Here is a 26,829-nt window from a genome sequence, read left to right as displayed (position 1 = left end):
TTAGTGAATGAAAAAGACAGAAAAGTGAATCAGAAGGTTTAGAGTCTGATTCTGGACAGATCATCTCTCTGCAGCCTCTTTCTCTTTGTTGAGTTAGAACCTGGTTTGTTTGGTTCCTTTTTCAAGAACAAACAACAAACACATCCCTGCTTTCTGATGGAGTGTGTCCACACACACACCTCACTGTTCCACTCTAGAGCTCCGAGTCCCAGTCCTGCTGGAGCTCCGATGGAGTAAAGCTGGACACCAGCAGCATGTTCCTGCGTGTGAACAGTTGGAGCTGACGGGAACAGGAAGCTAAGAGATCATCTCTGTTCACTGAGCTGAACTCAGTCTAAAGGCTCTGAGCTCAGATGGAAACTAGAAGAGTCCAAGTGTTTTTCTACAGCAGACATGTTGATTCTGACTCTGGATCAGATCCTGCTGACAGACTGTGGACATGATGGATGTTCCCTCCTTCATCTGCAGATTAAAGGTGTGAAAGACACTGAACAGATTCACTGGCTCATGTCAGACAGTCAGATGGAGCAGATGAAGCACAGATATGAAGAGCAGATGTTCATCAGATGATGACATCACTGTTTAGTCATCATCTGCTTTCAGGCTGTTTATCAGACAGATTCTCTGATTTTATTACAACCGACTTTAACTTTTCTCTCATCACAGAGTTGCTGGTCCTGGTTCTGGTTCTGGATTCTCCGAGACTGACTGTGAAGTTGTGTCCTCAGCTCTGAAGTCCAACCCGTCCCATCTGACAGAACTGGACCTGAGTTACAATGGCCTGTCTGGTTCTAGAGTGGTTCTGAGTTCTGGACTGGAGAGTCCTAACTGTAGACTGGAGGTTCTGAGGTCAGTTCTCTGCAGCTGTTGGAGGTTTTCTGTGTTTGACCTTTAACCCCTTAGCCCACATCTGCTCCAAATGCAACCAAAATGCCGCATGTACCTGAGGGATCATCCACAACCAAAAAAATGATTGTTATGGGAATCATCTGTGCACGGCTCTCTCAGGCCTTGAATCAGGTAGAAAGAGCAATCCTGTCTGTAAATCCCAGCAAGCTTCATTCACCACACTAATATAGAAAGCATTAATCCCACGTGTCCATCAGAAGCTTTTCCCACTGGTAACAGACTTAGATTAGCTGGACTACAGGAGGCCATTAGGGGGCGCTGACACCAAGCCTGCACCTTTAGGGTGGCTCGTCCCCAAGAGACACACTGAAAGCATGGATCATGTATGAGCTCACCATGTTCAGGTCAACACACCTGCTTCTTACTTTAGATCATCTGGGATTAAAAGCAGGATGTGGCACAAGATCATGTTCAGATGATTAGTTTCATTTGTTTTAAAGCAGCCATAACCGTCCTGTTGTTGCTGAGTAATAAAATATTCATTTAGTTTATTTAGATGTTCTGTAAAACTTTACAATAAGGGTCCCTTTATTCATACTTTTAGTGCATTATTAAGCATGAATAAACTATTAAATACAGTATTAACAGCTGCTTAATATGAATGTTAATATGAAGTCATGCATTACTAAACAGATAGCAGCACTGACACTCGTCCCAGTGTGTGTGTGTGTGTGTGTGTGTGTGTGTGTGTGTGTGTGTGTGTGTGTGTGTGTGTGTGTGTGTGTGTGTGTGTGTGTGTGTGTGTGTGTGTGTGTGTGTGTGTGTGTGTGTGTGTGTGTGTGTGTGTGTGTGTGTGTGTGTGTGTAACTGGGATCACTACTGAGTGGTTTAAGGACGTTTTTACCCACAATGCTAGCGTGTCCCATTCACTTACAGTGTTTTATGCTAAGCTAAAGCTAAAGGAGTACAGCCGGGTCAGGAGAATGACTGGGCTGGTAACGTTGGTTACGTATTGTAACCCCAGATTCTATGAGTCTAGTCGCAGCCCTTAAGCTAGCTGCTATTGGAAGGATGATCTCCGCATCAGCCAATCATGAAGAGCTTAAATGTACGCCCACCAATAGTGGGCCCCCTCGTGGTATATAACCGCAGTGACCCCACTGCTCACCTCCAATGGCTCTTATTCCCATCATAACCAGTGGGGCCAGTGGCTTAAGGGCTGCGACTAGACTCATAGAATCTGGGGTTACAATACGTAACCAACGTTCTATTTCGTCTAGTCTTAGCCCTTAAGCTAGCTGCTATTGGAATAAGGCGCAGCTGGATGGGTTTACGCCCCACTGGTTAACACAACCAATGGACACACCCAATCAAATCTCCTCTAGTGGGGGACGTTCAGCCTCAGACCAGGCCTAAAGACTGAGGCAGGCACGATAAGAGAGGGGCCCCCACTAAAAAACATCATCCACAAGAGGATAAAATCCATCTCAGCAAGGCCAATGAGGTGCCATAAGCATTCATTTAGCCTGCTGGGGTCCAAGCACTGAACGAGTGATGGAACCTGAAGACACATCTCGTAAATAATAACGAGTAAAGGAACAGGGTGAAGCCCATGAAGCAGCCTGACAAATGTCTTCCATTGACACACCACTGAGGAGCGCCATCGAAGAGGAAATCCCTCTGGCCGAGTGAGCCCTGAGTGCTTCAGGGGGATCCCGCCCTGATGATGTGTAAGCGAGGGAATTGGCGTCACACAGCCAGCGTGAAAGGCGCTGGGCCGACAGCGCCTGACCAAGGGAAGACTCCCTGTAGTGCACAAACAGGTTTTGTGAGCGACGAATCCCTGAAGTGCGTGACACATATCGTGCAAGCGCGCGCACCGGGCAGAGAAGGTGAGAAGCCGCCTCCTCCTCAGAATTATGGGGAGGAGGAAAAAGTCCAGCCAATGAAATTGACCTGGATTTGAAGGAAGCATTAATGCTTTTGGGCACAAAGGCTGGGTTGGGGCATAAAACAGCAGACCCGCCATCCTCCCGGATCCTGAGGCATGCGGGAGCCACTGAGAGGGCGGTTAGGTCACTCACTCTCTTAACTGATGCTAGCGCCAGCAGCAATGCAGTTTTAAGCGACAGGAACTTGAGTGAGACCTGGTCCAAGGGTTCAAATGGAGCTTCAGATAAGCCGTGCAGAACCACCGTTAGATCCCATTGGGGAAAAAGCGGGCGGGACACAGGTCTGTTCCTTCTGACACCTTTTAGAAAACGTTTTGTGAGGGGATGATTGAAAACAGATCTATCTCCAAAACCCTGATGACATGATGAGATAGCTGCAGCATATGTCTTAACAGTGCTGAATGCGAGGCCCCTGTCCATCAGTATCTGCAAAAACGATAGAACATCCGCCAGCTGGCAGGAGAGCGCTTGAACATTCCGTTCTGCGCACCAGTTCTGGAAAGCTGCCCATTTAGCAGCGTAAGAGGCAATGGTAGAGGGCGCCCGCGCACTCTGAATCGTGGCCACCACATCATGCGGCAGCCCAGAAGCCTCTAAGCGTGACCGCTCAGCGGCCAGACCCACAGCCGTTGGCCTATTTCCGGAGGATGTTTGATTATCCCATCCGCCTGGAGAAGGGCGTCCGCCCTCCACGGGAGCCTCCACGGGGAGCCGGACACTAGCGCTTGCAGGTCCGGAAACCATGACGCGGACACGCGCCTGGGAGCCACCAGAATCACCGAGAGCTGTTCCGACCAAATTCGGTCCAGGAGATGGGGAATCAGAGGGACTGGTGGAAACGCGTAAAGGAGCGTTCGAGGCCAGGGCTGGTGTGAGAAGGCGTCCGCCCCGAGCGGGGGTCCGTCCCGGGGACTCAGGGAAAACCACAGGCGACACTGAGCGTTTTCGCGAGCCGCGAACAGATCCACAGACGGTTCCCCGAACTTGATCCAGATCTGTGATATCAGTGCAGGATGTAGACGCCAGTCGGAGTCGCGGGGTCCCCCTCTCGACAGGATGTCTGCCGCTACATTCAGTACCCCCGGAATGTAGATGGCTCTGATGGACAGCAGGTGGACATGTGTCCAACACAGTAAATCTGTGGCGACACGCAACAGTGGGAGGGATCGAACTCCCCCTTGGCGATTTATGTAGGCTGCCGCTACCCGGTTGTCTGTGTGAACTTCGACATGACGGCCCTCGAGAAGGGCAGCGAAGTGTCTGATCACATTCCTCACTGTCATAAGCTCCAACACATTTATGTGCTCGTGCGTGTGGGAGGGCCAGCGATCTGCCACCGTGTGGGACAAGCACGTGCCCCCCCACCCCGACAGTGACACATCCGTAAACACAGATACGTGTGACGCAGGACGTCCGATGGGAACCCCGCGTGAGAGGATGCAGGGGTTCCCCCAGTGAGCGAGGTCCCCGCCCACTGAAGGGGGAATCCTCAACATACGTCTCTTCTGACGTATTGGGTGTACCCGGAGGCGGACGAACCAGCGTTGCAAGCGCCTCGTGCGCAGCAAACCTAGCGGCACTACTGAATGGGCTGCGGACATCATGCAGTTTCATGACTAACCGGGCTCTCACGATCTTGCGGGGTTGAACACGGGAGATCACTGTGGAGAGATCTGCCGCTCTTGCAGGCGACAAACGTGCTCTCATTAGGGAGGCGTCCAACTCCACCCCGAGATACACAATCGACTGGGATGGAAGGATGGAGCTCTTTTCCCAGTTTATAGAAAACCCTAGGGTTGACAGATGCTCTGTCAACCTCCTGGTTTGATGTGACGCCTCGTCCTCGGACCGAGCGCACAGGAGAAGATCGTCCAGGTAAAATAAGACCCTCATTCCCTCCGTGCGCAGTGGCTGCAGCGCGGTCTCCAGACATTTGGAGAAAGTGCGCGGGGCTAGCGAGTAGCCGAAAGGGAGGCGATTGAACTGATATTGAACTCCCTTGAACGAAAAACGCAGAAACTTCCGGTGGTTTGGAACTACTGGTATGTGGAAGTATGCGTCTTTCAGGTCGATTGACGTGAACCAATCCCCGGGGCGCACATATTCCAGGACTTGTCTCATCGTTAACATGCGGAAATGCATTACTGCTATGGAGCAGTTGAACAGGGACAGGTCGAGAATCGGCCTCATTCCTCCCGACTTCTTCGGTACTACGAAGTAGCGGGAGTAGAAACCCGAGAGTTCTTGTCCGCGAGGGACTCGGGAAATAGCGTCTTTGGACAGAAGTTCCCGCAGCTCCAGCTCTAGCGCCTGAGACTGTACTTGCGATGTGAACGTCGTCTCCACGATCCCGTTGAAGGGAGGTGGAGTGGCCTGAAAATGAAGTGTGTGATCGCAATGAATGGTGTCCGAAATCCATTTGCTCATGATGCAAAGGCGGCGCCACTCGTGCGCGCGTTCCGACAATGGACGCGTGTGCGCGGTCACGTGAACAACGTCTGAGGGTTGTGCATGCGCCCTTACCGCCGTCGCCCGTACCAGAGAACTGGGGGCGACCCATGGAGGGCTGCGCTCGAAAGGGCAAGTGCGAAACAGCTGGAACAGGCTGGTCCACACCGCGGAGCGTGGAGTCCGAGAGTGAAGGACGAGTGGGAGCCGGGCCTGTGCACGGGGGCGACGGAGTGCTAGCGGATGGAGCCGCGCACTGTGCCGCCGCGCGTAGTCGAGACAGCGACATGACATCCCGCCCCACCCAACGGCGTGGGGAGAGCGGGACGAGTTGGGCCTGGCCGGATGCTGGGGCCAGAGCGCAAATGGAGTGCACCCTTACGGCTGGCCGTGTATTATGACTACCTGCAGGAACATGTGTGCGTGCAGCAGTGCTTGGTGTGGGGAACATGTGTGAAAACTCGGCAGAGGATTCTGCGGAGGACTGTAGGATTGTGCTCTTTGAGTGACGTTTTTTGGGTTTTATTTCAAAACCAACAACATCAGAACAATCAGCAACACACACATTCCCCCCAAAGAGTCACTTCCGTGGCTGCTTTCGGCGAGGCTCCTGCACCTGGGACTGCCAAGACGGCGTCTGCTGGCCCCGCCGGAACCGTTGTCCGCCATCTCGCTGGTCCCGCTGATGTGGAGCCGAAGCGGGAGGCCGGCTCCGTGGAGCGGGCGGTGCAGCTGGACGTCCGAAGCTTCCGCGCCGTTCGTCCCATCCTCTGGCTGAACGGCCGGAGTGCGAGGCTGACCGAGGGTGGACCAGGTCTCGCACCGTAGCCGATAGTTCGGCCGTCTTCTGAGCCCTCTCAATGACGCCCCTAAGATGGGGACCAAACAGAACATCGGTGGTGATGGGGCCATCCAGCATCTCCCTTTGCAGATGTTCCGGAATGGAGGGCAGGGCCTTCAGCCAGATCGCTAGCTGGATGAGGGTCTGCCAGGCAGCGATGCGAGCAGAACCGGTGAGCACAGCAGCACACAGATTGAGGATGGCATCAGCAGTCTTAGTTATGACGGCTTTCGACTCCTCGGGAGCTTCCAGCTCCTCCATCATCTTGGAGACGCCGAAGGCAAGAAGGGCGATGTTATTCCCTGCAGCGCCGGTCTGAAAGGCACACTGATGTGCGCGGTCGGTGAGCCGCGTCAGCAGCTGGTCATGTTTTGAAGCGGGAACAGCTCGCGGGCCAGCGAGGTGGTTCTTGGCGCCGAACAGCGAGGCCAAATCCGGCTCTAGTGGAGGAACGGACGGCCAGCCTTGGTCGGAAAACCCCTCGACCTTGGTGATGGGCGCAGAGACTGGCGCCTTGAGCTTGGCAGGCTCGGAGAAGGCGGCAGACCAGCAGCTCATAGCAGCGGGGAAGCGCGGCCAGACAGGGTCTGGACAGCGTGTCTGAGTTGCCCCGAAAATTCCCGCCAAATCATCCGCTTCAGGCAGGGCCGGTTCTGGCACAGCTAGCCCCTTGCGGGCTGCTGACGCAGAAATGATGGCGGGCAGCTCCTGGAGCAGTGCTCTTACTGCTGGCAGGGAGGAGCGAGAAGCCACTGGGGCAGAAGGACCCGCTGAGCGAAGCTCGTCGACCTCCGTTATGTCCAGGAGGGATTTCGCCTCATCGTAGTTTTCGCTGTCAGTGACGTCATCCAGCCGGTTGAAGCCAGCCGGCTCCTGACCGGTGTCGAAGAAAACCAAAGCCTTGTCCAGCGGGTAGGAGTCAGCCACCGGAAATTCTTCGTCAGCGGCGGGAGTGAAGTACTCGACCCGGCGAATCTTCTCCGCCACGGGCAGAGCGGCACAGAACGGGCACGAGGCCTGCGGGGTCAAGGCCAGGCCAGCGTGGTGAGCCCCGAGACAGACCTCACACTTAGCGTGCAGGTCGCCGCTGGAAATGGAGCCCGTCTGGCAGGTCGGGCAGGGTCTGGTGTCGCTGGACATGGCTGGTAAGTCGTCTTCGGATAATTTGTTCTTTTGAGATAATATTTGCTCTTTAATAAAGCTCTCAAGCTTGGCATGAAGAGAAAAAGGAGGTGAGCAGTGGCTATATACCACGAGGGGGCCCACTATTGGTGGGCGTACATTTAAGCTCTTCATGATTGGCTGATGCGGAGATCATCCTTCCAATAGCAGCTAGCTTAAGGGCTAAGACTAGACGAAATAGAACAAATAGTTTTTTCCCACTTATCTAACTCTGGGAAATATGGCAACAGACAACATTTAAATTTTGGGTGCCATAGGACAGTTAATAGTTAATATCAGGAACATTAATAAGGGATCCTTGTTTATTAATGCTTAATAAAACACTAAAAATATTTCTAAAGGGCCTCTATTGTAGTTCATGTTTCTGTTTTAACCTGCATCCTGCTGGCTTCAGCTCTCTGCTTTTATTCTTTGTTCAGGTTGAGGAGATGCTGGTTGTCGGAGATCAGCAGTTCTTCTCTGGTCTCAGCTCTGAAGTCCAACCCGTCCCATCTGAAAGAACTGGACCTGAGCTGGAACCACCTGTCTGATTCTGGACTGAAGGATCTCTGTGGTTTCCTGGAGAGTCCAGACTGTAGACTGGAGGTTCTGAGGTCAGTTCTCTGCAGCTGTTGGAGGTTTTTCTGTGTTTAAGAAACTAAAATCATTCACTGATTCTTCAGAATTTATTTATTTACAAAAACTTTTTTACTCCAAAACTTTAATCTGAACTTTTACTTTTGTTCAGAACTAGTGAGGTAGATTTATGCTACATGCATTAAAATGATCAATAAGATGTGATATTCCATATAGATAGGAATTATCAATCTAAATGGTCTTTGAATATTTGATTTAATATTACCTTTAGGTTCTTTGTCTATTCAGAGAACACACACTTCATATTATTTCAGCCAGAGTCAAGAATATAGTTTATAAAATGAATATAATTCTATATTTCTAAACTAATGATTACATGACAATGAATGATTGACTGAATGCAAGCTAGTTGTTGTAGTGTGTTTCAGTACATGAAATGACCTAAAGAAGACTGGTGCACCAGCACAGGTGTTCTCTTTGTCCAGCTTAATGATGACACATCCTTCTGCACTCACCATCCAGCAGGGGGCAGTCACAAACTCTTACCTAAATGGGTAAAAGCAACACTTTGTCATTCTGCAACATAAAATCATTACAAAATTCACACTATATTTATTCTTTATTACCAATAAACACCTCGGGGTACCTCCGGCCTCAGGGCGACCCTGGCTCAGCAGAAAAACCATCACCCTGAAACACAGAGGTTGTGGGTTCAACTCCAGCTTCAACTGCTTTTGTCAAATTACCCCCCCCCCCCCAACACACACACACACACACACACAGAAACAATCCTTACAGTTTGACTCTAGCAGGTGGAGTGTTGGCTCCAGCTAGAAGGTCCATACCTACCTGCCTTTACCTGGACACAATGACTGCACAAATAACAGCTTTAAGCAGGCGCAACCATTGTGGCTGTAAATAAATCACCTTGTTTATCAGGTTTAAAAAAATCTGGGAAACGTTAGCTGTAGTCTCAGATTTCATGATCAATTCTGTGTCCATTTTGCAGCGTTTCAATGAAACTCACAGCCATAGTTGGTTAAAAAGCCAAAACAAGCAGTGAGGATACTTACCAGGCTGAACAACTTGTACCAAATCAACACGTCTCATTAGGAAAACGAGTGTAGACCATGTTTTATTTCTTCTTGTTTTTAAAAGTGCAAGACAGCGATCGTGCTGTTTTTTCTTTACCGATCTTCATTGAACAATTACAAACTCTTCCCGCTGTTGTTTTGAAAGGGAACATCCTGGCTTTTATTTGTCTCCGGTCACCTGTGTTGCATCCAGGTAAAAGCCATGAACTGGGGCTGCGCGAGGCCAAGAGACAAAAGCAGGCAGCTGCAGCCACAGACCTCATCATGTAGACCCGGAAACCGCAGATTCACTCCTGCTGCAGATTCATGCTTGTTTTTCAGACAGCGCCCTCTGAAGGATGAGTGTTTAGCTGCAACTGTTGTTTCACAACATACCTATTCACGTCAAACTTTAGATATTAAAAGGTAGACATTTACAGTCGACATTTTATTACTGGTGAAGATTATTACATCCAACTAGTAAAAGTTTTTTTTCCATTGAACTGAAATAAGTTTTTGGCGTTCCTTAGCGACACATAATGATACTTTTGTAAAGCACACCTATAGATCAACCACCCTATAACCCAGTGGTGGTTGAAAAACCAAAGATATCTAAATGGTGTTGACTGAATAGTGTCTGAATAATTCCCAATTGTTGTATCTGCTGTATTTTACATCTGCTTCCATTAGAACAGTGAAATACTGTTAAAATGATGTGATGCCATTAAATGTACCCAAACTTACATGTAAATGACATGTTTTAGAGGTATTTTACTGCTGATTTTACGTTAATGTGCTATGGGAATTACAGCAAAGGCTGACAGTGCAGAGAAGTTAGCTCTTAATGTTCAGTGAGAATGTTATTACACATTTATGTGCAGTGAGAATGCTATTACACATTTATATGAAGTGACAATGTTATTACACATTTATGTGCAATGAGAATGTTATTACACATTTATGTAAAGTGAATGTTACTACACTTATTTGCAGTGAGATTTTTATTACACATTTATATGCAGTGAGAATGCTATTACACATTTATGTGCAGTGTAAGGATTTAATCTACATCTATTTAATGAACCATAAGACATGAGATTCCATAGTGAATATGAAATCAATCTTATGGATCTTTGGGTACTCTTAACCAGAAGATTGGAACTTTTTATTGCAGGGATTATGTAACACTTCGTATTAACTGAGAGACAAGAGAAGAGAGAGTCTCCTTGAAAACGTTTAAGAAGATTTATTTCTAAACAATTTTAAACAAGACTAACTCTAAACTCTAAGTGATTAATGTATCTTGGTGTGAATGAAACGTGAGATGAATGGTGTATGTGTGAGTGATGTTGTCATCAGAACTCTCGTATCCGGAGAAGCAAGTCTGAGTGATGAAGTGATGTTTTGCTCTTAAGCTATGATCGCAGGTTCATAAACACATAAGACACCATTTTGTCGCTCCACACATACCCTTCAGGATGAGACCTCCGTACAGATTCAGAATGCCAGGTCCTCGGACCCCCCTTTGGTACCGGAGCCGATGAAACAGCGTCAGCAGTACAACAGGGATTCTTGGGAGTCTTGGGATTATCTCCAAGTAAAAAGCGACAGATGGTTGACAGCGTCAGATGGACCCGGAGGGTCAGTGAGTTCAGCTTGTATTCTGAAAGGAACCATTGCTTGGTTGGTTGGGCTGCATGGTGGCACAGTTGTTAGCACTGTTGCCTCGCAGCACGAAGGTTGCAGGTTCGAAACTCATCTGCAGCCTTTCTGCGTGGAGTTGCGTGTTCTCCCCATGCATGCGTGGGTTTCCTCCGGGTACTCCGGTTTCCCCCACAGATCACAACATGCCCTATAGTTTATAAAATTGTAAGTTGCTTTGGATAAAAGCGTTTGCCAAATAAATTAACATAAACATAAAGTGCAACAGATTTTATCCAGCTTGTTGGTTCTGTGCTTAAAAAGGAAGTCCGGGTGGCCGGTCCGATACTTCTCTTAGAATGCGGTGAACTGAACTTAAGATGGCGTGGGACTGGTTTTATTAATCTGGATGTTTTGATTTACAGTCGAATCAGAGTTGGACAGATTTAGAAACACCACAGAGACTATGCCACGCTTCAGAAAGGAAGGTTCCGATTGGATGAGTAAAAGCAATGTGTCATGCGTTTACATTACGTGAATCAGGATGTCTAGTGCAGCTAGATTAAAGTCATATTACTCATTAAAATTTACTAATCATAACATTGTCATTTCACAGATTGGTCAACATCTTATTGGCTAACACTTTGTTTGATTAGCTTTATTAAAAATAGAAAAAGTTCTTCTTTCTTCTCTTGGGCTGGAAAGGAAAACAGTTTAGAAGCAAATGCATGAGACCTTGAACAATATCTCATGCAGATTAGTTCCTGAGGAGAGGGGGTAAATGACTTTTAGGCGGAAAACAGTCATTTCATTCCCCCTTTTTATTAATTTTTTTAATGATTGCTATTACACATTTATATGAAGTGAGAATGTTATTCCACATTTATGTGAAGTGAATGTTAAAACATGAATTCAACAATTATTACGATGTGTGAATACACTGATAGATAAATTATTAAAATCAACAAATATGATTATATTAACTTATGAAGTTGTAAAGTAATTTATGAGCCAAGGAAGATGAACTTTAATTCAAAGAGGATAGATAAGAAGTCCAGCGTCTTTTTGCAGCCTTGATGATGTTCTGGCATATGCAGGATAAGTTAAAAATATCTGCTCAAGTTCATAGACCATGTCGGCACCACGGTGTCAGACTGGCCTGTACAAAGCAGTTCGGGCCTTAAGTTACAAGTTAACTTTGGTCTTTTTGATGAAATACTTGGCCTTTTGGTACGCTACAACAGTAATACTTCAATAATGACTACTTCACTTTAACTTGGTTTATGTAGAAAAACTGACAAACAGAAGATGATAAAGACTGGAAGTGAACAAGTATAGGAGGAGTAATAATGAAATAAAGTAAACACTTGGGATGGACTAAAAACATAAGGATAAACTAGGGAGCATTAAAGAAAAAACAGAAGGATGGCCGACTACTGGAATAAATCCATATAAAGACAAGGGAACACAGAACTGGAACTGGAAGAGAAGATGGAAATAGGGAGGACAACTAAAGGATTGACTCTAAGGACACTAAATCATCTATTTGCATTTAAAAATTAAAAAACTTTTACTGAATAAAATATTAAACATCAGTTCATCATGTTTTTGTTTCTGACATGATAAAATAATTTAGTTTATTTAAATTATTTAGTTCATGTTTTTGTTTTAACCTGCATCCTGTTGGCTTCAGCTCTCTGCTTTTATTCTTTATTCAGGCTGAGGGGCTGCAGCTTGTCAGAGATCAACTGTTCTTCTCTGGGCCCAGCTCTGAAGTCCAACCCGTCCCATCTGACAGAACTGGACCTGAGTCAGAACCACCTGTCTGGTTCTGTAGTGAAGGATCTCTGTGGTTTCCTGGAGAGTCCAGACTGTAGACTGGAGGTTCTGAGGTCAGTTCTCAGCAGCAGTTGGAGGTTTTCTGTGTTTAACCCTTTATAGGGCCAACGTCCATATTTAGACACTTCCTCTCACATTATAAATAATGTTGATGTGCTTTTACACGAACTCTTAGAATTACGAGATTTCAACCAAACAATCATCAGAGATCAAGCTAGTCACAGTTTGCGCCACGGCGCCATTCCACCAATCAGGGCGGAGCTATAACGGGTCAACTGTTGGTGTGTCTGCAGAGCCAGAAAACTGCTCGTCTCCTCTCGTGTTTACGGTCAGATCTCTAAAACTAACAACGCTAGATTTAAAAAAAACTCTCACATCACCAGGTTGACTAGTTCTGCTCAATAAGGATACATGTGTTGTAAATGTTAAACTCAATAAAGTTGGTGAAATCTTAGAATAAAAATCAAATCTGCCACATTTGTACACTTTTTGTACTGTTACAATGTATTTTGCAGTTTTAAGCTAAGATTTCTCTGGAAAATGGAGGACAGTTATTGTACCAACCAACCTCACCATCAGTGATGATGATGATGAACAGGAGGAAGATGATGATGAGGCAGATCCTCACATATAAAATATTCTAAATGATTCTAATAATCTATATTGGATCAGAAATAGTATCTATTGTTCAATAACGTATCAAAAATATTCCACAGTAATTAAATTTTATAAAAATATTCTATATTGTTTAATAATTGTGATATAATCTGTATTATTGAACAGTGATATAATGTTCTAAAATCATCTCTAAAGTGTCTTATAATTATCTATATTATTCAAAAATAATGTTTATTTCACTTGTTCATGTGTTTATTGGGATTTCTTTTACCAGAACAGGACCAACATCCATATTTCATCTATTTATTTTCTCTGGTTTTCTGCATGAAAATATTTATGAAAATTGTAACAACAGAAACACACTTTGGTTATGGACTACAATAACACCCTGGGGTTGAAATTTAAACATTAAAACACTTCGATGAGTGTCCTATAAAGGTTTAACAACTAAAATCATTCACTGGTTCTTCAGAATTTATTTATTTATTATCATTTAAAAACTTGAATTAAAACTTTAATATTTTCCAGGAATTTCTCAGTTTTTCTAAAATTTTAAATAAACTATTTTAGAACAAAAACAAGTTTTTGTTTCTGCTGGTTTAAAAACTTTTACTGAATAAAATATTAAACATCAGTTCATCATGTTTTTATTTCTGACATGATAACATAATTTAGTTTATTTAACCCTTCTGTTGTTTTAGGGTCAAAATTCACCCGTTTTCAAGTTTAACTCTAAAAAGTACACTTTCCTTCTTTGTCCTGGAATGAGGCTTCATCTAATCCTCAGACACACCTATTTAAATGCAGCAAAATCAATTTTCACAATTTTAGAAAATTCTAAATGTCTCAAAAAAATAAGTTACATCTGTGGTGTAACGGGTCCAAAATGACCCGGCAGAGAAAACAGCAGTTGTATGCATCACTTAAAAGCTATGGGTTCCTCTGAGGATCAATTATGGCCCACATCACCAACACACACACACACACACACACACACACACACACACACACACACACACACACACACACACACACACACACACACACACACTGTTGTTTATCTTTGTTCATTTAATGGTTAAATAAAAGTTGGTTTTATGGAAAAACAAATTTTACTTGTCTTTATCCTACCATTTATCTATGTGGGTTTGTTTTGACCCGAAACACCAAAGATGTCACTGTTGTTAATAATTTTAAATAGTTTAAAAAATTATGAATTTTTGTGGGTAGGTGTACTCTAATTTTAGTTTATAACACATTTATAGTTTATTACTCATTCTATAAGAAAAGAAATATATTTAGTGAATTTAAACAGTTTTTGCAATCCAAAACGAGTGTTATATTTTAAAATACTGTCTGTGGAGCCTACTAAAAAACAATTCACACACTGGTTCCATTTATATGACTAAGCCAGCAATTAGCTGCAAAACAACATTTGAAGAAAACTGGTGATTTTAAGCCTTTTCAAGCATTTTTAAATCATGGGTCCAAATGGACCCGGTAACACCACAAGTGTAAACAGCTTTCTAACACAATACAAGGGTTAAATGTTTTAGTTCATGTTTCTGTTTTAACCTGCATCCTGTTGGCTTCAGCCCTCTGCTTTTATTCTTTATTCAGGTTGTGGAGCTGCAGCTTGCCAGAGATCAGCTGTTCTTGTCTGGGCTCAGCTCTGAAGTCCAACCCGTCCCATCTGACAGAACTGGACCTGGGCGATAACCACCTGTCTGATTCTGGACTGAAGGATCTCTGTGGTTTCCTGGAGAGTCCAGACTGTAGACTGGAGGTTCTGAGGTCAGTTCTCTGCAGCTGTTGGAGGTTTTTCTGTGTTTAACAAACTAAAATTATTCACTGATGCTTCAGAATTTATTTATTATTTATGTGACAGGGTGAGTGTCGCTGTGTCCTGATCGGTCATGCGCCCTGGCTACTTGACCGAGGGGGTGTCCCTTTGGCTGACTGGTTAGCTCGTGTGACTCTCACTCAGGAGTCTGGGGGTTGAATCCCTCGTTTCTCCACCTTGCCACATTTATTTCATTTCAGAACTTTCTCAGTTTTTCTAAAGTTTTACATAACTTAATTGTAGAACAAAAATGAGTTTGTTTTTCTGCTACTTTGATCCTTTAAACAACTTTTACTGAATAAAATATTAAACATCAGTTCATCATGTTTTTGTTTCTGACATGATAAAATAATTTAGTTTATTTAAGTGATGTAGTTCATGTTTCTTTTTTAACCTGCATCCTGTTGGCTTCAGCTCTCTGCTTTTATTCTTTATTCAGGTTGGAGAGATGCAGCTTGTCATGGATAAGCTGTTCTTCTCTGAGCTCAGCTCTGAAGTCCAACCCATCCCATCTGACACAACTGGCCCTTAGATGGAACAACCTGAAGGCTCCAGATGTTGAACAGCTGCTGGGTCTTGTGGAGAGTCCAGACTACAAGCTGCAGACTCTGAGGTCAGTATCTGGGTGGAGTGAGTCCAGGCTGCTGTCAGCGGGACTGGACTAAACCCAGTTAGCATCAAAGCAAAGAACCAGTGTTTCCAGTAAAGCTGCAGCTTCCCAGTGGCTGGGAGAGGAGAACGGTGACAGGCTTCATAATTGGACACCAAGGAGCCAATCAGAAGAGCCAGAAGCTTGTTGTGCTTGTTGCTTCCACATGTCTAGAGACAGTGGTCCTCATCCATCAGATCTGATCTCAGACTGCTGGTTGTCTCATTTCTACAGGAAATCACTGATCTGTGTCACAGATCTGAGATCAGTCTGACTGCAGCCTGTAAATCACTGGCTCTGGTTTCATACAGCAGGCTTCCATTTAGGAACCATGTGGTGTTTTTACAGAGCAGAACCTCTGCTGAAATCCACTCAGCACATCTGTCCAGCTGTCCTCCTGTCATTAGTCTGATCCAGATGTGTTCAGGGACAGCCTCCATGTCTCTGACTCAGAAGCAGATGAGTTAGTGTGTTTAGATGTAGCAGCAGTAAAGCATCACTACATGTTTGTGTAGTAATGAAGCCTTCAGGACTCTCAGCTGTTTGTTTCCTCTGGAGTCACACCTGCAGAGGTAACACACCTGCAGAGGTAACACACCTGCAGAGGTAACACACCTGCAGAGGTAACACACCTGCAGAGGAAACACACCTGCAGAGGAAACACACCTGCAGAGGTAACACACTTGCAGAGGTAACACACTTGCAGAGGTAACACACCTGCAGAGGTAACACACCTGCAGAGGAAACACACCTGCAGAGGAAACACACCTGCAGAGGAAACACACCTGCAGAGGAAACACACCTGCAGAGGAAACACACCTGCAGAGGAAACACACCTGCAGAGGAAACACACCTGCAGAGGTAACACACCTCTAGAGGTAACACACCCGTAAAGGAAACACACTTTGGTAACACACCTCTAGAGGTACAGTGGGGCAAAAAAGTATTTAGTCAGCCACCGATTGTGCAAGTTCTCCCACTTAATATGATGACAGAGGTCAGTAATTTACATCATAGGTACACTTCAACTGTGAGAGACAGAATGTGAAAAAAAATCCATGAATTCACATGGCAGGATTTTTAAAGAATTTATTTGTAAATCAGGGTGGAAAATAAGTATTTGGTCACTTCAAACAAGGAAAATCTCTGGCTCTCACAGACCTGTAACGTCTTCTTTAAGAAGCTTTTCTGTCCTCCACTCGTTACCTGTATTAACTCATTATCTGTATAAAAGACACCTGTCCACAGCCTCAAACAGTCAGACTCCAAACTCCACTATGGCCAAGACCAAAGAGCTTTCGAAGGACACCAGGAAAAGAATTGTAGACCTGCACCAGACTGGGAAGAGTGAATCTACAATAGGCAAGCAGCCTGGTGTGAAAAAATCAACTGTGGGAGCAATTATCAGAAAATGGAAGACATACAAGACCACTGATAATCTCCCTCGATCTGGGGCTCCACGCAAGATCTCATCCCGTGGGGTCAAAATGATCATGAGAACGGTGAGCAAGAATCCCAGAACCACACGGGGGGACCTGGTGAATGACCTGCAGAGAGCTGGGACCACAGTAACAAAGGTCACATCAGTAACACACTACAACGGCAGGGAATCAAATTCTGCAGTGCCAGACGTGTTCCGCTGCTGAAGCCAGTGCATGTCCAGGCCCGTCTGAAGTTTGCCAGAGAGCACATGGATGATACAGCAGAGGATTGGGAGAATGTCATGTGGTCAGATGAAACCAAAGTAGAACTTTTTGGTATAAACTCAACTCGTCGTGTTTGGAGTGTTGGGGTTATTCGGTAGCGAACAATTAGTAAGTGTTAACTTACTTTTGGATTCTTCAATAAATTCTGTAAATATGGGAATATTTACTTATTTATTAATTAAGATATTCTTAGATATCTCCGGGGCACCACCCTTTAATTAGAAAGGGAAATGAATCCAAAACCTTATCAGTCTTTCTTGAAGTTCGTATAATCCTTGGAGCAGATACTTCTCTTCGACACAACAAAGCTACTGGACACAAAAATCTGAATTTTATAACATTTAATTAAACAATTTGTCAAATGAATAAACAATGAAATAAATGAATAATAACCGTGTGATATGATTGAAGATGGATGTGTTTGCGTGTGATGGAGGATGTATGAATGGGGTCCTTTGTTCTCACAAAGGAGTAGTGTGTGTGTGTATGTGCGTGTGTATGGATTCAAAATGGAGTCTTGAATACAAGATGGCTGACCCCTTTGTCTGGCTAAAGTGTGGGTGGCAACTTGCACTAGGGCTGCAACAAACGATTATTTGGATAATCGATTAATCGGATGGGGTCTCGACACGATTAATCGATTAATCGGATTACATGGGGAAATTTTTAAAAACTGCTAGGGAAACGTTATTTCTCTCCTTCCTTCACTTTATTTAACACAACATTATTAGAAAACAGTTCAATAGCAGAAAAACAACATGCCATCACCTAAATTGTCTTATAAGGTGTATAGACAGAGACCCTAAGCTACATCTATCTGTGACCTAAAATGCTTGGTCCAAGTTAAACAGCTTAAGGGCAATTCTCATCTGTTTTGTTTGATCTCATCTGTTAACATTTATTTTAAATGTAATTAAACATAGGCTGTGAATTAATCAAAATTGATCACTATTTCCAAAACTGACTGAAAAAATACCAAATAAAACAAAAGTAAATGAATGCCATCCTCCTTGCGATGATGCCCTGGGCAACTGCCATAAAGTCACATCAAGAAATGCTGCTGATCATTCCAATGATCCCAAATAGACTCACATTAGGCCACATGAAAGCAACTGAACCCAAAAATATATTAACCAGTATATAACTGCACTCTCACACAACACGCCTGCAGCAACAGTTAGGACTCCTCCCTCCCTTTTAAAAGCGTTTTTGCTTCCGAGGACATTGTGGTTGTAAAACCACATGCTAGTAGTCTGGCCCCGGTGTGATCAACCAGTTTCTGCGGGAATGTGACGGCGGAACCAGGGCCAGATTAACACTTTGTTGTACCCTGGGCAACAATATTCAAGGGCTCCATCATCACGACCCGAGGATCACCATAATGTGGTCACATACAGAATATTTTACTGTGATATGCAGTAAATATACTCAATACTTGAATGCCTGACAACACGTAACCCACCCAGAGTAACCTTTGACCCACCTCGTGTGGACTGACCAATGAGGAGAGGGTCTTAACTTGAGGCCCTCTCTTCATTGGTCAGTCTGCATGAGACTGACTCTCAACTGACATTCAGTCGTAGGCAGCGAAGCGTCTCTGTGCAGCGCAAAAGCCCGGGTGGACAGTTTGTTTAATGTAGGGTGACCATATTTCCATTTCCAAACAAGAGGACAGGGGATCTGTGCCTATGACGTCACACTATGGCAACGCCACACAAACCATGTTGGGACCCATTTTTTGTAAGAACTAAATTAATATCAGATTCTGCCAATTAAAGGGCTCTAAAACAATTCATATGTAAATATTTTGCATATTTAATGCAAAATCAAATTTTTCTGCTTTAGTGCTGCAACAAGGTTTTATTAATAATAAATTATTATACCTTTTGTTTTACTACAGCATCGGTAAGCTTCCTGTGCACAGATGATTAAGGATGCTTGTTTCAGCTGTGAGATTAGACGATAGGATCAATGAAAAAATAAGTTGTCACACACTCCATGGAAACTTTCAGAGAATCCACAAATAGTGGCTTTCAAATGGTTTTGTTACTTTTAGCAGGTTTAGAAAAGCAGCAGATGAGACAGCATGTCTGATAATTTAGTTTTTCATCTGATAATATTAGAACATGTCAGTAATGTCTGAGGGGCTTTTATAAACACCATATAAATAACACTACTGGAGAGGGCATGAATTACACAGAGGCTTCTGGGGAGCCCAGTTATGGGGGGGGGGGGGGGGCATTTTGCCTTCGCCCCCAAAATGTCTTGAAACGGCGCTGGGTGTGTGACTGAGTTTTGTAGGTGATCTGAATTGTATCAGATGTATAAATATGACATGTGTATAACTTATTGTTTTTTACTGGTAAAAACGTGTCATGGAGATAAATCTACCTACATTTGACTTTTCAACACTTTGTTTTGTTTTCTTGTTTTTATTTAACTATTTTCCTGTCCTGTCTGTCTCTCATCTTCCTGCATCTCCTCATAATTCTCCAGAAAATCTGTTGCCTGGATTCTTACCTTTTCACCTCATCAGTTACTTTTGAGCAGATCAAAGGGATCTCCTGACCGAAAAGCGCAGAGCGCGTTTTCGATGCTGCGTGAGGTGACATCACCACAGCAGAGGTGATGAGCTCCACAGTAGCGAGCTTCAGGCACAAATAAGACAGAAAATAGAGAATATGTGCGGACATGAACGATCGTGTGCTAATTATAGTTTTTTGGTTGCGCCACTTTGAGAATGGACCGTGCGCTGGAAGCAGCTGCCTGGATCGCTGCGCGACAATGCGGAACCGGTTCGCAGCAGCGCAAGTCTGCCGGCTCTCCCTCGCGCTGATCTGCGGCTCTCCCTCGCGCTGATCTGCCGGCTCTCCCTCGCGCTGATCTGCGGCTCTCCCTCGCGCTGATCTGCCGGTACCGGCTCTCCCTCACGCTGATCTGCGGCTCTCCCTCGCGCTGATCTGCCGGCTCTCCCTCGCGCTGATCTGCGGCTCTCCCTCGCGCTGATCTGCCGGTACCGGCTCTCCCTCACGCTGATCTGCGGCTCTCCCTCGCGCTGATCTGACTTGCTCTGGTCTGCGCGCAACGGCGGGCATGAGGGGGGGGGGGCGCTTTTGGAAGAGTTGTGCGACACAACGAATCGATGACGCAATTCGTTGCCAACGCTTTTAGTAATCGATTTTCATCGAATTTATCGATTCGTTGTTGCAGCCCTAACTTGCACTTTAACTTCCAAAGCACTTAGAATCAGTAGTAACTTAACCTTAAATCACTCAAAACATTTCAAAGGATCATGAAACAACACAAAAGATTAATCACAAATTATATCTTTTTAGTTTAACTGCTTGGCCGTAGCAGAAAACATTTAAAGATACCAAACAATGATCAATAAGCAGTTTATTCTTTCAAAATGACCCGACGGACGTATTGGGAGCGAAAGAGGAAAACACGTCTGGTAATTTGAAGCAATAGCGCGGTTTTATTGCTTATTCTGGACTATAGAGGAAACGGGAGAAGAAGGAGAGAGAGAAAGAGATGAGTTTCTGATCACCAGAAGAGCGAGGCGTCCCTCACTCTTTGAGTTGACGGTCCTCCGTGTTTCTCCACAGTTCTCTGCGTCGTCCGTCGGCTTGATGGCTTTCTCCGCTGTTTTCGCGTTCTCCGTGAGTTTGACAGAGTTGCTGATTTTTCCAGCCCGGTTCTGTGTTCTTCCCTTCAGCAGCTAGAGCAGCGAGCGGTTGAACAGACCTGATGGCTTGTAGTTTAGTTTTCCAGCGGTTGCGTGGCTCAACTTGGGCACTTAGAGCTTCCGCGTGCTCAAGGGAGTCGGAGCGTTCGACAAGCGTGTCCTTACCGCCAGGTATCCTGGGCAAAAGAACAAGGTTCCTTTGTCTTTCCTGATGATTTATAGTCTGAGTTCGCGGGAAAGCTCCGTGACTCCCGCACATGCACAGAATGTGTTTCTGGTATTAGGCGGTGATGTCATCACAATGCTTCCGTGTGCAAAGCATCATGGGAAATGAAGTTTCTTGGCGCTGATGTGATTATTTGCTTTTCAGAGCAATTTAAGCACAGTCATGTTGGAGAAAATCACTGCATAGTAATTTCCTCATGAGGTCAGACCCTCAACAGGAGGAAGAAGAATACTGAGTTGCATCCCAAGAACACCATACCTACTGTGAAGCATGGGGGTGGGAACATCATGCTTTGGGGCTGTTTTTCTGCTAAGGGGACAGGACGACTGATCCGTGTTAAGGAAAGAATGAATGGGACCATGTATCGTGAGATCCTGGGCCAAAACCTCCTTCCATCAGTGAGAGCTTTGAAGATGAAACGTGGCTGGGTCTTCCAACACGACAATGATCCCAAACACACCGCTCTGGCAACAAAGGAGTGGCTCCGTAAGAAGCATTTGAAATTCCTGGAGTGGCCTAGCCAGTCTCCAGACCTCAACCCCATAGAAAATCTGTGGAGGGAGTTGAAAGTCTGTTGCTCGGCGACAGCTCCTAAACATCACTGCTCTCGAGAAGATCTGCATGGAGGAATGGGCCAAAATACCAGCTACTGTGTGTGCAAACCTGGTAATGACCTATAGTAATCATTTGACCTCTGTTATTGCCAACAAAGGTTATGTTACAAAGTATTGAGTTGAATTTGTGTTATTGACCAAATACTTATTTTCCACCCTGATTTACAAATAAATTCTTTAAAAATCCTGCCATGTGAATTCATGGATTTTTTTTCACATTCTGTCTCTCACAGTTGAAGTGTACCTATGATGTAAATTACTGACCTCTGTCATCATTTTAAGTGGGAGAACTTGCACAATCGGTGGCTGACTAAATACTTTTTTGCCCCACTGTAACACACCTGCAGAGGTAACACACCTGTAGAGGAAACACACTTTGGTAACACACCTCTAGAGGTAACACACCTGCAGAGGTAACACACCTGTAGAGGAAACACACTTTGGTAACACACCTCTAGCGGTAACACACCTGCAGAGGAAACACACTTTGGTAACACAGCTCTAGAGGTAACACACCTGCAGAGGAAACACACTTGCGGAGGAAACACACCTACAGAGGAAACACACCTCTAGAGGTAACACACCTGCAGAGGTAACACACCATACCAACTTGTTTATGAAGCATTATTTAAAAATAGCACGGCAGCTAACCAAAGAGCTGTACATAAAAGAGCCAAATGCTCGAGCATATCAGCAAAACAAAGTAAAAACATGGAAATCAGGTAAAATACATAAAGACAGCATACATAATAAAGCATATAAATTCCAGAATAAGAGAACAGGTAAAAGGTAACAGCACTGTCCAAAGTAAAAAAAATTGCAGTGAGTGACTAAAACCATTTGAAACAGCACAAATAAAACCAGAAAAGCTACAAGATAGTGAAAGGTGTTAAAAAGTGAGCTACCGAGTCATGAAAACTAAATGAAGAAAAGTAAAACTGCTGCTGGAGTTTCGTATAAAGTGTCACAGAGGGAAGGCGATGCTGATGAAGTGTGTTTTAAGGACAGACTTGAACCTGCTCACAGAGGGAGCCAAACGCACAGCGAGGGGTAGATTGTTCCAGAGTTTGGGGGCTGCACGAGAGAAGGCACGCTCCCCCATGGTCTGTACCGAACCTTTGGAATGACCAGCAGCTGAACGAAGGGGACGAGTGGGAACATATGGAGACAGCAGGTCCGCCAGATAGGATGGAGATGGGCAATCCAAAGCCTTGTATGCATATAACAAGACTTTGACATGAATCCTAAATTTGACCAGGAGCCAGTGTAAATCTGCGAGAATAGGTGTGATGTGCATGTCTCTGTCAGTGTTAGTTAAAACTCTGGCTGCAGCATTTTGAACCATCTATAGTCTGTTTAGGGCAGAAGCTTTAATCCCAATTACGACAGAATTTGCGTAATCCAGACGGGAAGTAATGAAAGCATGAATGATTGACTCAAGATGCGGACGTTTGAGGATTCATTGAAGGCATCACACTGAAGACATGTGATGCGGTGGAGTTGGAACAATCAGGAACTGACAGAACACACCAGCTGCGAAGCGCCATGAAGTGGATCGCTCACCAAATTCATGCGCTGTCCGCTCCTCCTCTGTTCACGTCGATGAGCACTTCTGCTCACGCCTATTGTTTTGCTCTGACAGTACAGCTGACTCACCAGGAAGAACCAAAAGTCTCATGCTGGAAAAAATAATCCCTTAAAATGGCAGTTTTGTTCCCAATTGACCAGACGTTGAGGAGAGCAACCCTAAAGAGCTTTGAAAGATCGGAATCAGGTGACTGGGCCACTTGGGCCACCGTAGGATAGCAGATGTTAGCTTGGTTCACACCCAAAAAATCCACGGGTTGGTGAGGGAAGTATTCCGGCGACTGGATTCCCCAGAGAATCTGTGGCAGAATGATGGAATGCAAAAGGTCCGATGACTTCCATGTAGCAACTCCAGTGGCAGGTGAGGGTTTCATCCGCACGAGAAGCCAGAGGAGGATCTGAGCGGCACTATGGAACCCCGCGTTTTCCAAGTCTGCGGCATCTCCTAGGTAACCCAGGCTTGTTGGTTAAGGCTGGAAGCCTGGAGTCAGAAACTGTAAGCAGACTTGTGAAGGCATTGGGTAAGGTACTCTGATCATGGACCGCTGGAATCTTCAGGCTCCACCTTGGAATCACAGAATCTGATGGCTGCAGAATATGGTACAACACCGCTTGTGACACACGAGCAGTTTCCAGAACCAACTCCAAAGCAAACCTCTTCCCCTACCTAGGAAACACCATGCCGTGCGGGGAGAGCGAAGCAGCAGAGCTTGGACTGCCATAAACAGCAGATTAGAACACAGTCTTAGATTAGAACAGCAGTGATAGGCAAATCCAAGATTATGCCGAAGTTCAATGAGGGTGAGACGATCATAGCGGCACCATCTTGGTTTTCACACTAGAACTAAAGATTGGTTGCACCGGCTTTGGTCCTACTGTGTGTGTAACAAACCTGCAGAGGTAACACACACTTGTAGAGGTAACACACACCTGCAGAGGAAACACACCTGATACTAAAAGTCTCTGCAGGTGTGTGAGCTCCACTCCAACACGTTAACATGAAGCTGCTGCTGATGGAGAATGTGCTGCATCACTGACTGAAGCTGATGGAGAGAGTCTGGAAACAGGAAGTCACCTCCTCTCTTCTCTCTACAGGTGGAGGTAATGATGACCTTTGACCAGGAGAGAAGATGAGCCGAGTCCTGATGGTCCTCAGAGGCTGAAGCAGCAGTTTGTGTAGAAAGAGACTCAGACTGGATCATGAAGATGAATGTTTCATTTTTCTGGATTTTAGAGCAACATCTGCTGCTTCTGTGTTTTTATCTCTGGGAGAAAACTTCAAGTGATCGATAATTTAAATGTAAAACTTGAACAACAACAATAAGAGCAGCTCCATGGGAGCTTCATCAGGAAGGAACTGAGACTTTTTTCATCCATTTCCTGTGAACTGATGATCTGTTGATGTTAAAACAGAAACGCTGTTGGATGTTTTCTGTCGTTTATCTCCAGATCCAGACTGAATCTTGTAGCTTTTCTGTTTACGCTGAACCTCTGTTAGATGAACATCAGGTGTGAAACTCCAGTAATCATGTGATGAAGCTGAGGAACAGCTAGGAGTTCTGCTTCTGAGGACTTCAGTCTGTCATGAGTTCCTCTTCATCCTGGAGTCTTCTCCACTGGAACCATTCAGGAGATCTGATGGGAATGTTGTCTCCATCCTGTCTGGAACACACACACACACACACACACACACACACACACACACACACACACACACACACACACACACACACACACACACACACACACACACACACACACACACACACACACACACACACACACACACACACACACACACACACACACACACACACACACACACACACACACACACACACACACACACACACACACACACACACGTACGTGCTCAACCTTCTCAGGGTGGACTGATGTTTGGACATGTCCTCTGTAGTTTGTCCTCTCTGGACACTCCTGGTCTGTAGATGTGAGCTGTGTCCACATCTTGTCTGTCTCCACCGTGTCCAGACTGGGACATGGTGGACTTTTTAAATCTAAACAGAAGATGTGTTAAAAATGTCAGCAACCAAATCCAGTCTCATGAAACGATGAAGCGGCAGCTAAAGAACCGAGAAGAGCTCAAAGCTGTCATGAGACTAAAAACAACTAGAGACAAACGCTGAGAGGAAGTGAGAGCAGGAAGCAGACGTTACCATGGAAACTCTCAGCTGATGTTTTATTACTGGGATGAATTCATGTGACCAGTTCTTCCTTTAGTGGAGAAGATCAACAGCAGCTGGAACAGAAGCAAGTCAGAGATCAGATGATGTCACAGACTAGATGATGTCACAGACCAGATGATGTCATAGATCAGATGATGTCACAGACCAGATGATGTCACAGACCCAACAGGTGAACTACCGAAACTTGCTGACTGGCTCTAAACACAACTTTTCTTTTTATGAACTGTTTTTAGTGGCTGAAGATTACAACAAGGTTGTTATTGTAACCTTCAGTTGTGTGTTTACCTGTAATCTTGTTATTATTTTTCTCTAAGTCTTTGCGCTGCTGTAGCAAGCGAGTTTCCTCACGGTGGGATTAATAAAGACGATCTAAAACCTCAAAGGGGCGTGTGTTTCTGCTCCTCTTTGTTATCAACTGCACCAACACAACACCAGATCAATCACCACAGTCTGTTCATATCCACACAGCTCTCATCCAGATGTTGTGAGTGGAGCAGATGTGCTGTGGTAAAAGTAACTGCTGTGTTGGAGGTGATTGACACCAGCGTAGATGATCCTGCTACACAAACATTTACTGTTACTGCTTCATCTCTACGAGGCTGAAGCAGCTTCACACGACAGCTTCTGCTTCAGTTTAAGGCTCCTTCTACACATTTGTGTTCATCCTTTGATCGGAGCTGCTTCTAGAACTACAACACCTAGACATTCACACCTGCTCTCAGATCTTCTACAAGCAGAATCAGGAAAAGGTTGTTTCCGAGAGCCTAACCTGAGGGTCTCAGATGGAATAAATGTAGATGTGAAATGATTTTCTTTTCTCTAATAAAAGCTCTGAGAGATAAAACATGTGAACCTTCAGACTCTCTAGGTGGACATCTTCTCTAACATCTTCCCTCTGACTGGTTTCCAGTCCAACAGCTCAGGCTGCTGCTGGAACTGATGCAGCAGGTGGAGCAGGAGGAAGTCTCTGGAACTACAACAGGTTTCTTCTTGGAACAATGAAAAACAACCTTCTATTTCCTCCTTCCTCTCACGTCTGTCGAGTAAAGGCATTTAAACTGTTTCTAAAAACTTCAACATTTCACTGAGATGTGGTGATGTCACACCGGAGGTGACTAGAGGTCTGTTTCATGGTTCAATACAGCTGCACTCCACTCCTGCAGCAGTGCACGCTGGGTGTTTTTATCAGAAGTGGAATGCAGCCTCTTTTCCTATACTCAGTCAGGTGTATTATCAGCATGTTGGCCCACAGCCAGCTGCTCCTTTAGTGCACCAGGAGGAGTGTTCAGA

General features: G+C 45.0%; 1 protein-coding gene across 10 annotated transcripts in view; it reads left to right on the top strand.

The window, feature by feature from the left end:
* Positions 1 to 25,921, top strand: part of LOC107373486 (NACHT, LRR and PYD domains-containing protein 12) — a 35,728-nt gene extending 9,807 nt beyond the window's left edge. For 6 of the 10 annotated variants that reach the window (XM_054736754.2, XM_054736753.2, XM_070547477.1 and 3 more), the window contains 6 exons: positions 667 to 849; positions 7,692 to 7,865; positions 12,281 to 12,454; positions 14,640 to 14,813; positions 15,302 to 15,475; positions 24,428 to 25,921. In XM_054736754.2, coding sequence (XP_054592729.2) covers positions 667 to 849; positions 7,692 to 7,865; positions 12,281 to 12,454; positions 14,640 to 14,813; positions 15,302 to 15,475; positions 24,428 to 24,437 — 889 coding nt within the window. In that variant the 3' untranslated portion in view covers positions 24,438 to 25,921. Of the gene's footprint in view, positions 1 to 126; positions 476 to 666; positions 850 to 7,691; positions 7,866 to 12,280; positions 12,455 to 14,639; positions 14,814 to 14,907; positions 15,476 to 24,427 lie in introns of those variants that run through there. The other 4 variants (XR_008560691.2, XM_054736755.2, XR_008560692.2 and 1 more) reach the window with 4 other exon arrangements.
* The last annotated feature ends 908 nt before the right edge of the window (positions 25,922 to 26,829 follow it).

Source organism: Nothobranchius furzeri, chromosome 2, assembly GCF_043380555.1.
Source record: "Nothobranchius furzeri strain GRZ-AD chromosome 2, NfurGRZ-RIMD1, whole genome shotgun sequence".
Classification (NCBI taxonomy): domain Eukaryota; kingdom Metazoa; phylum Chordata; class Actinopteri; order Cyprinodontiformes; family Nothobranchiidae; genus Nothobranchius; species Nothobranchius furzeri.
Note: the sequence above shows the minus strand (reverse complement) of the source record. Positions and strands in the feature narration are given on the sequence as shown.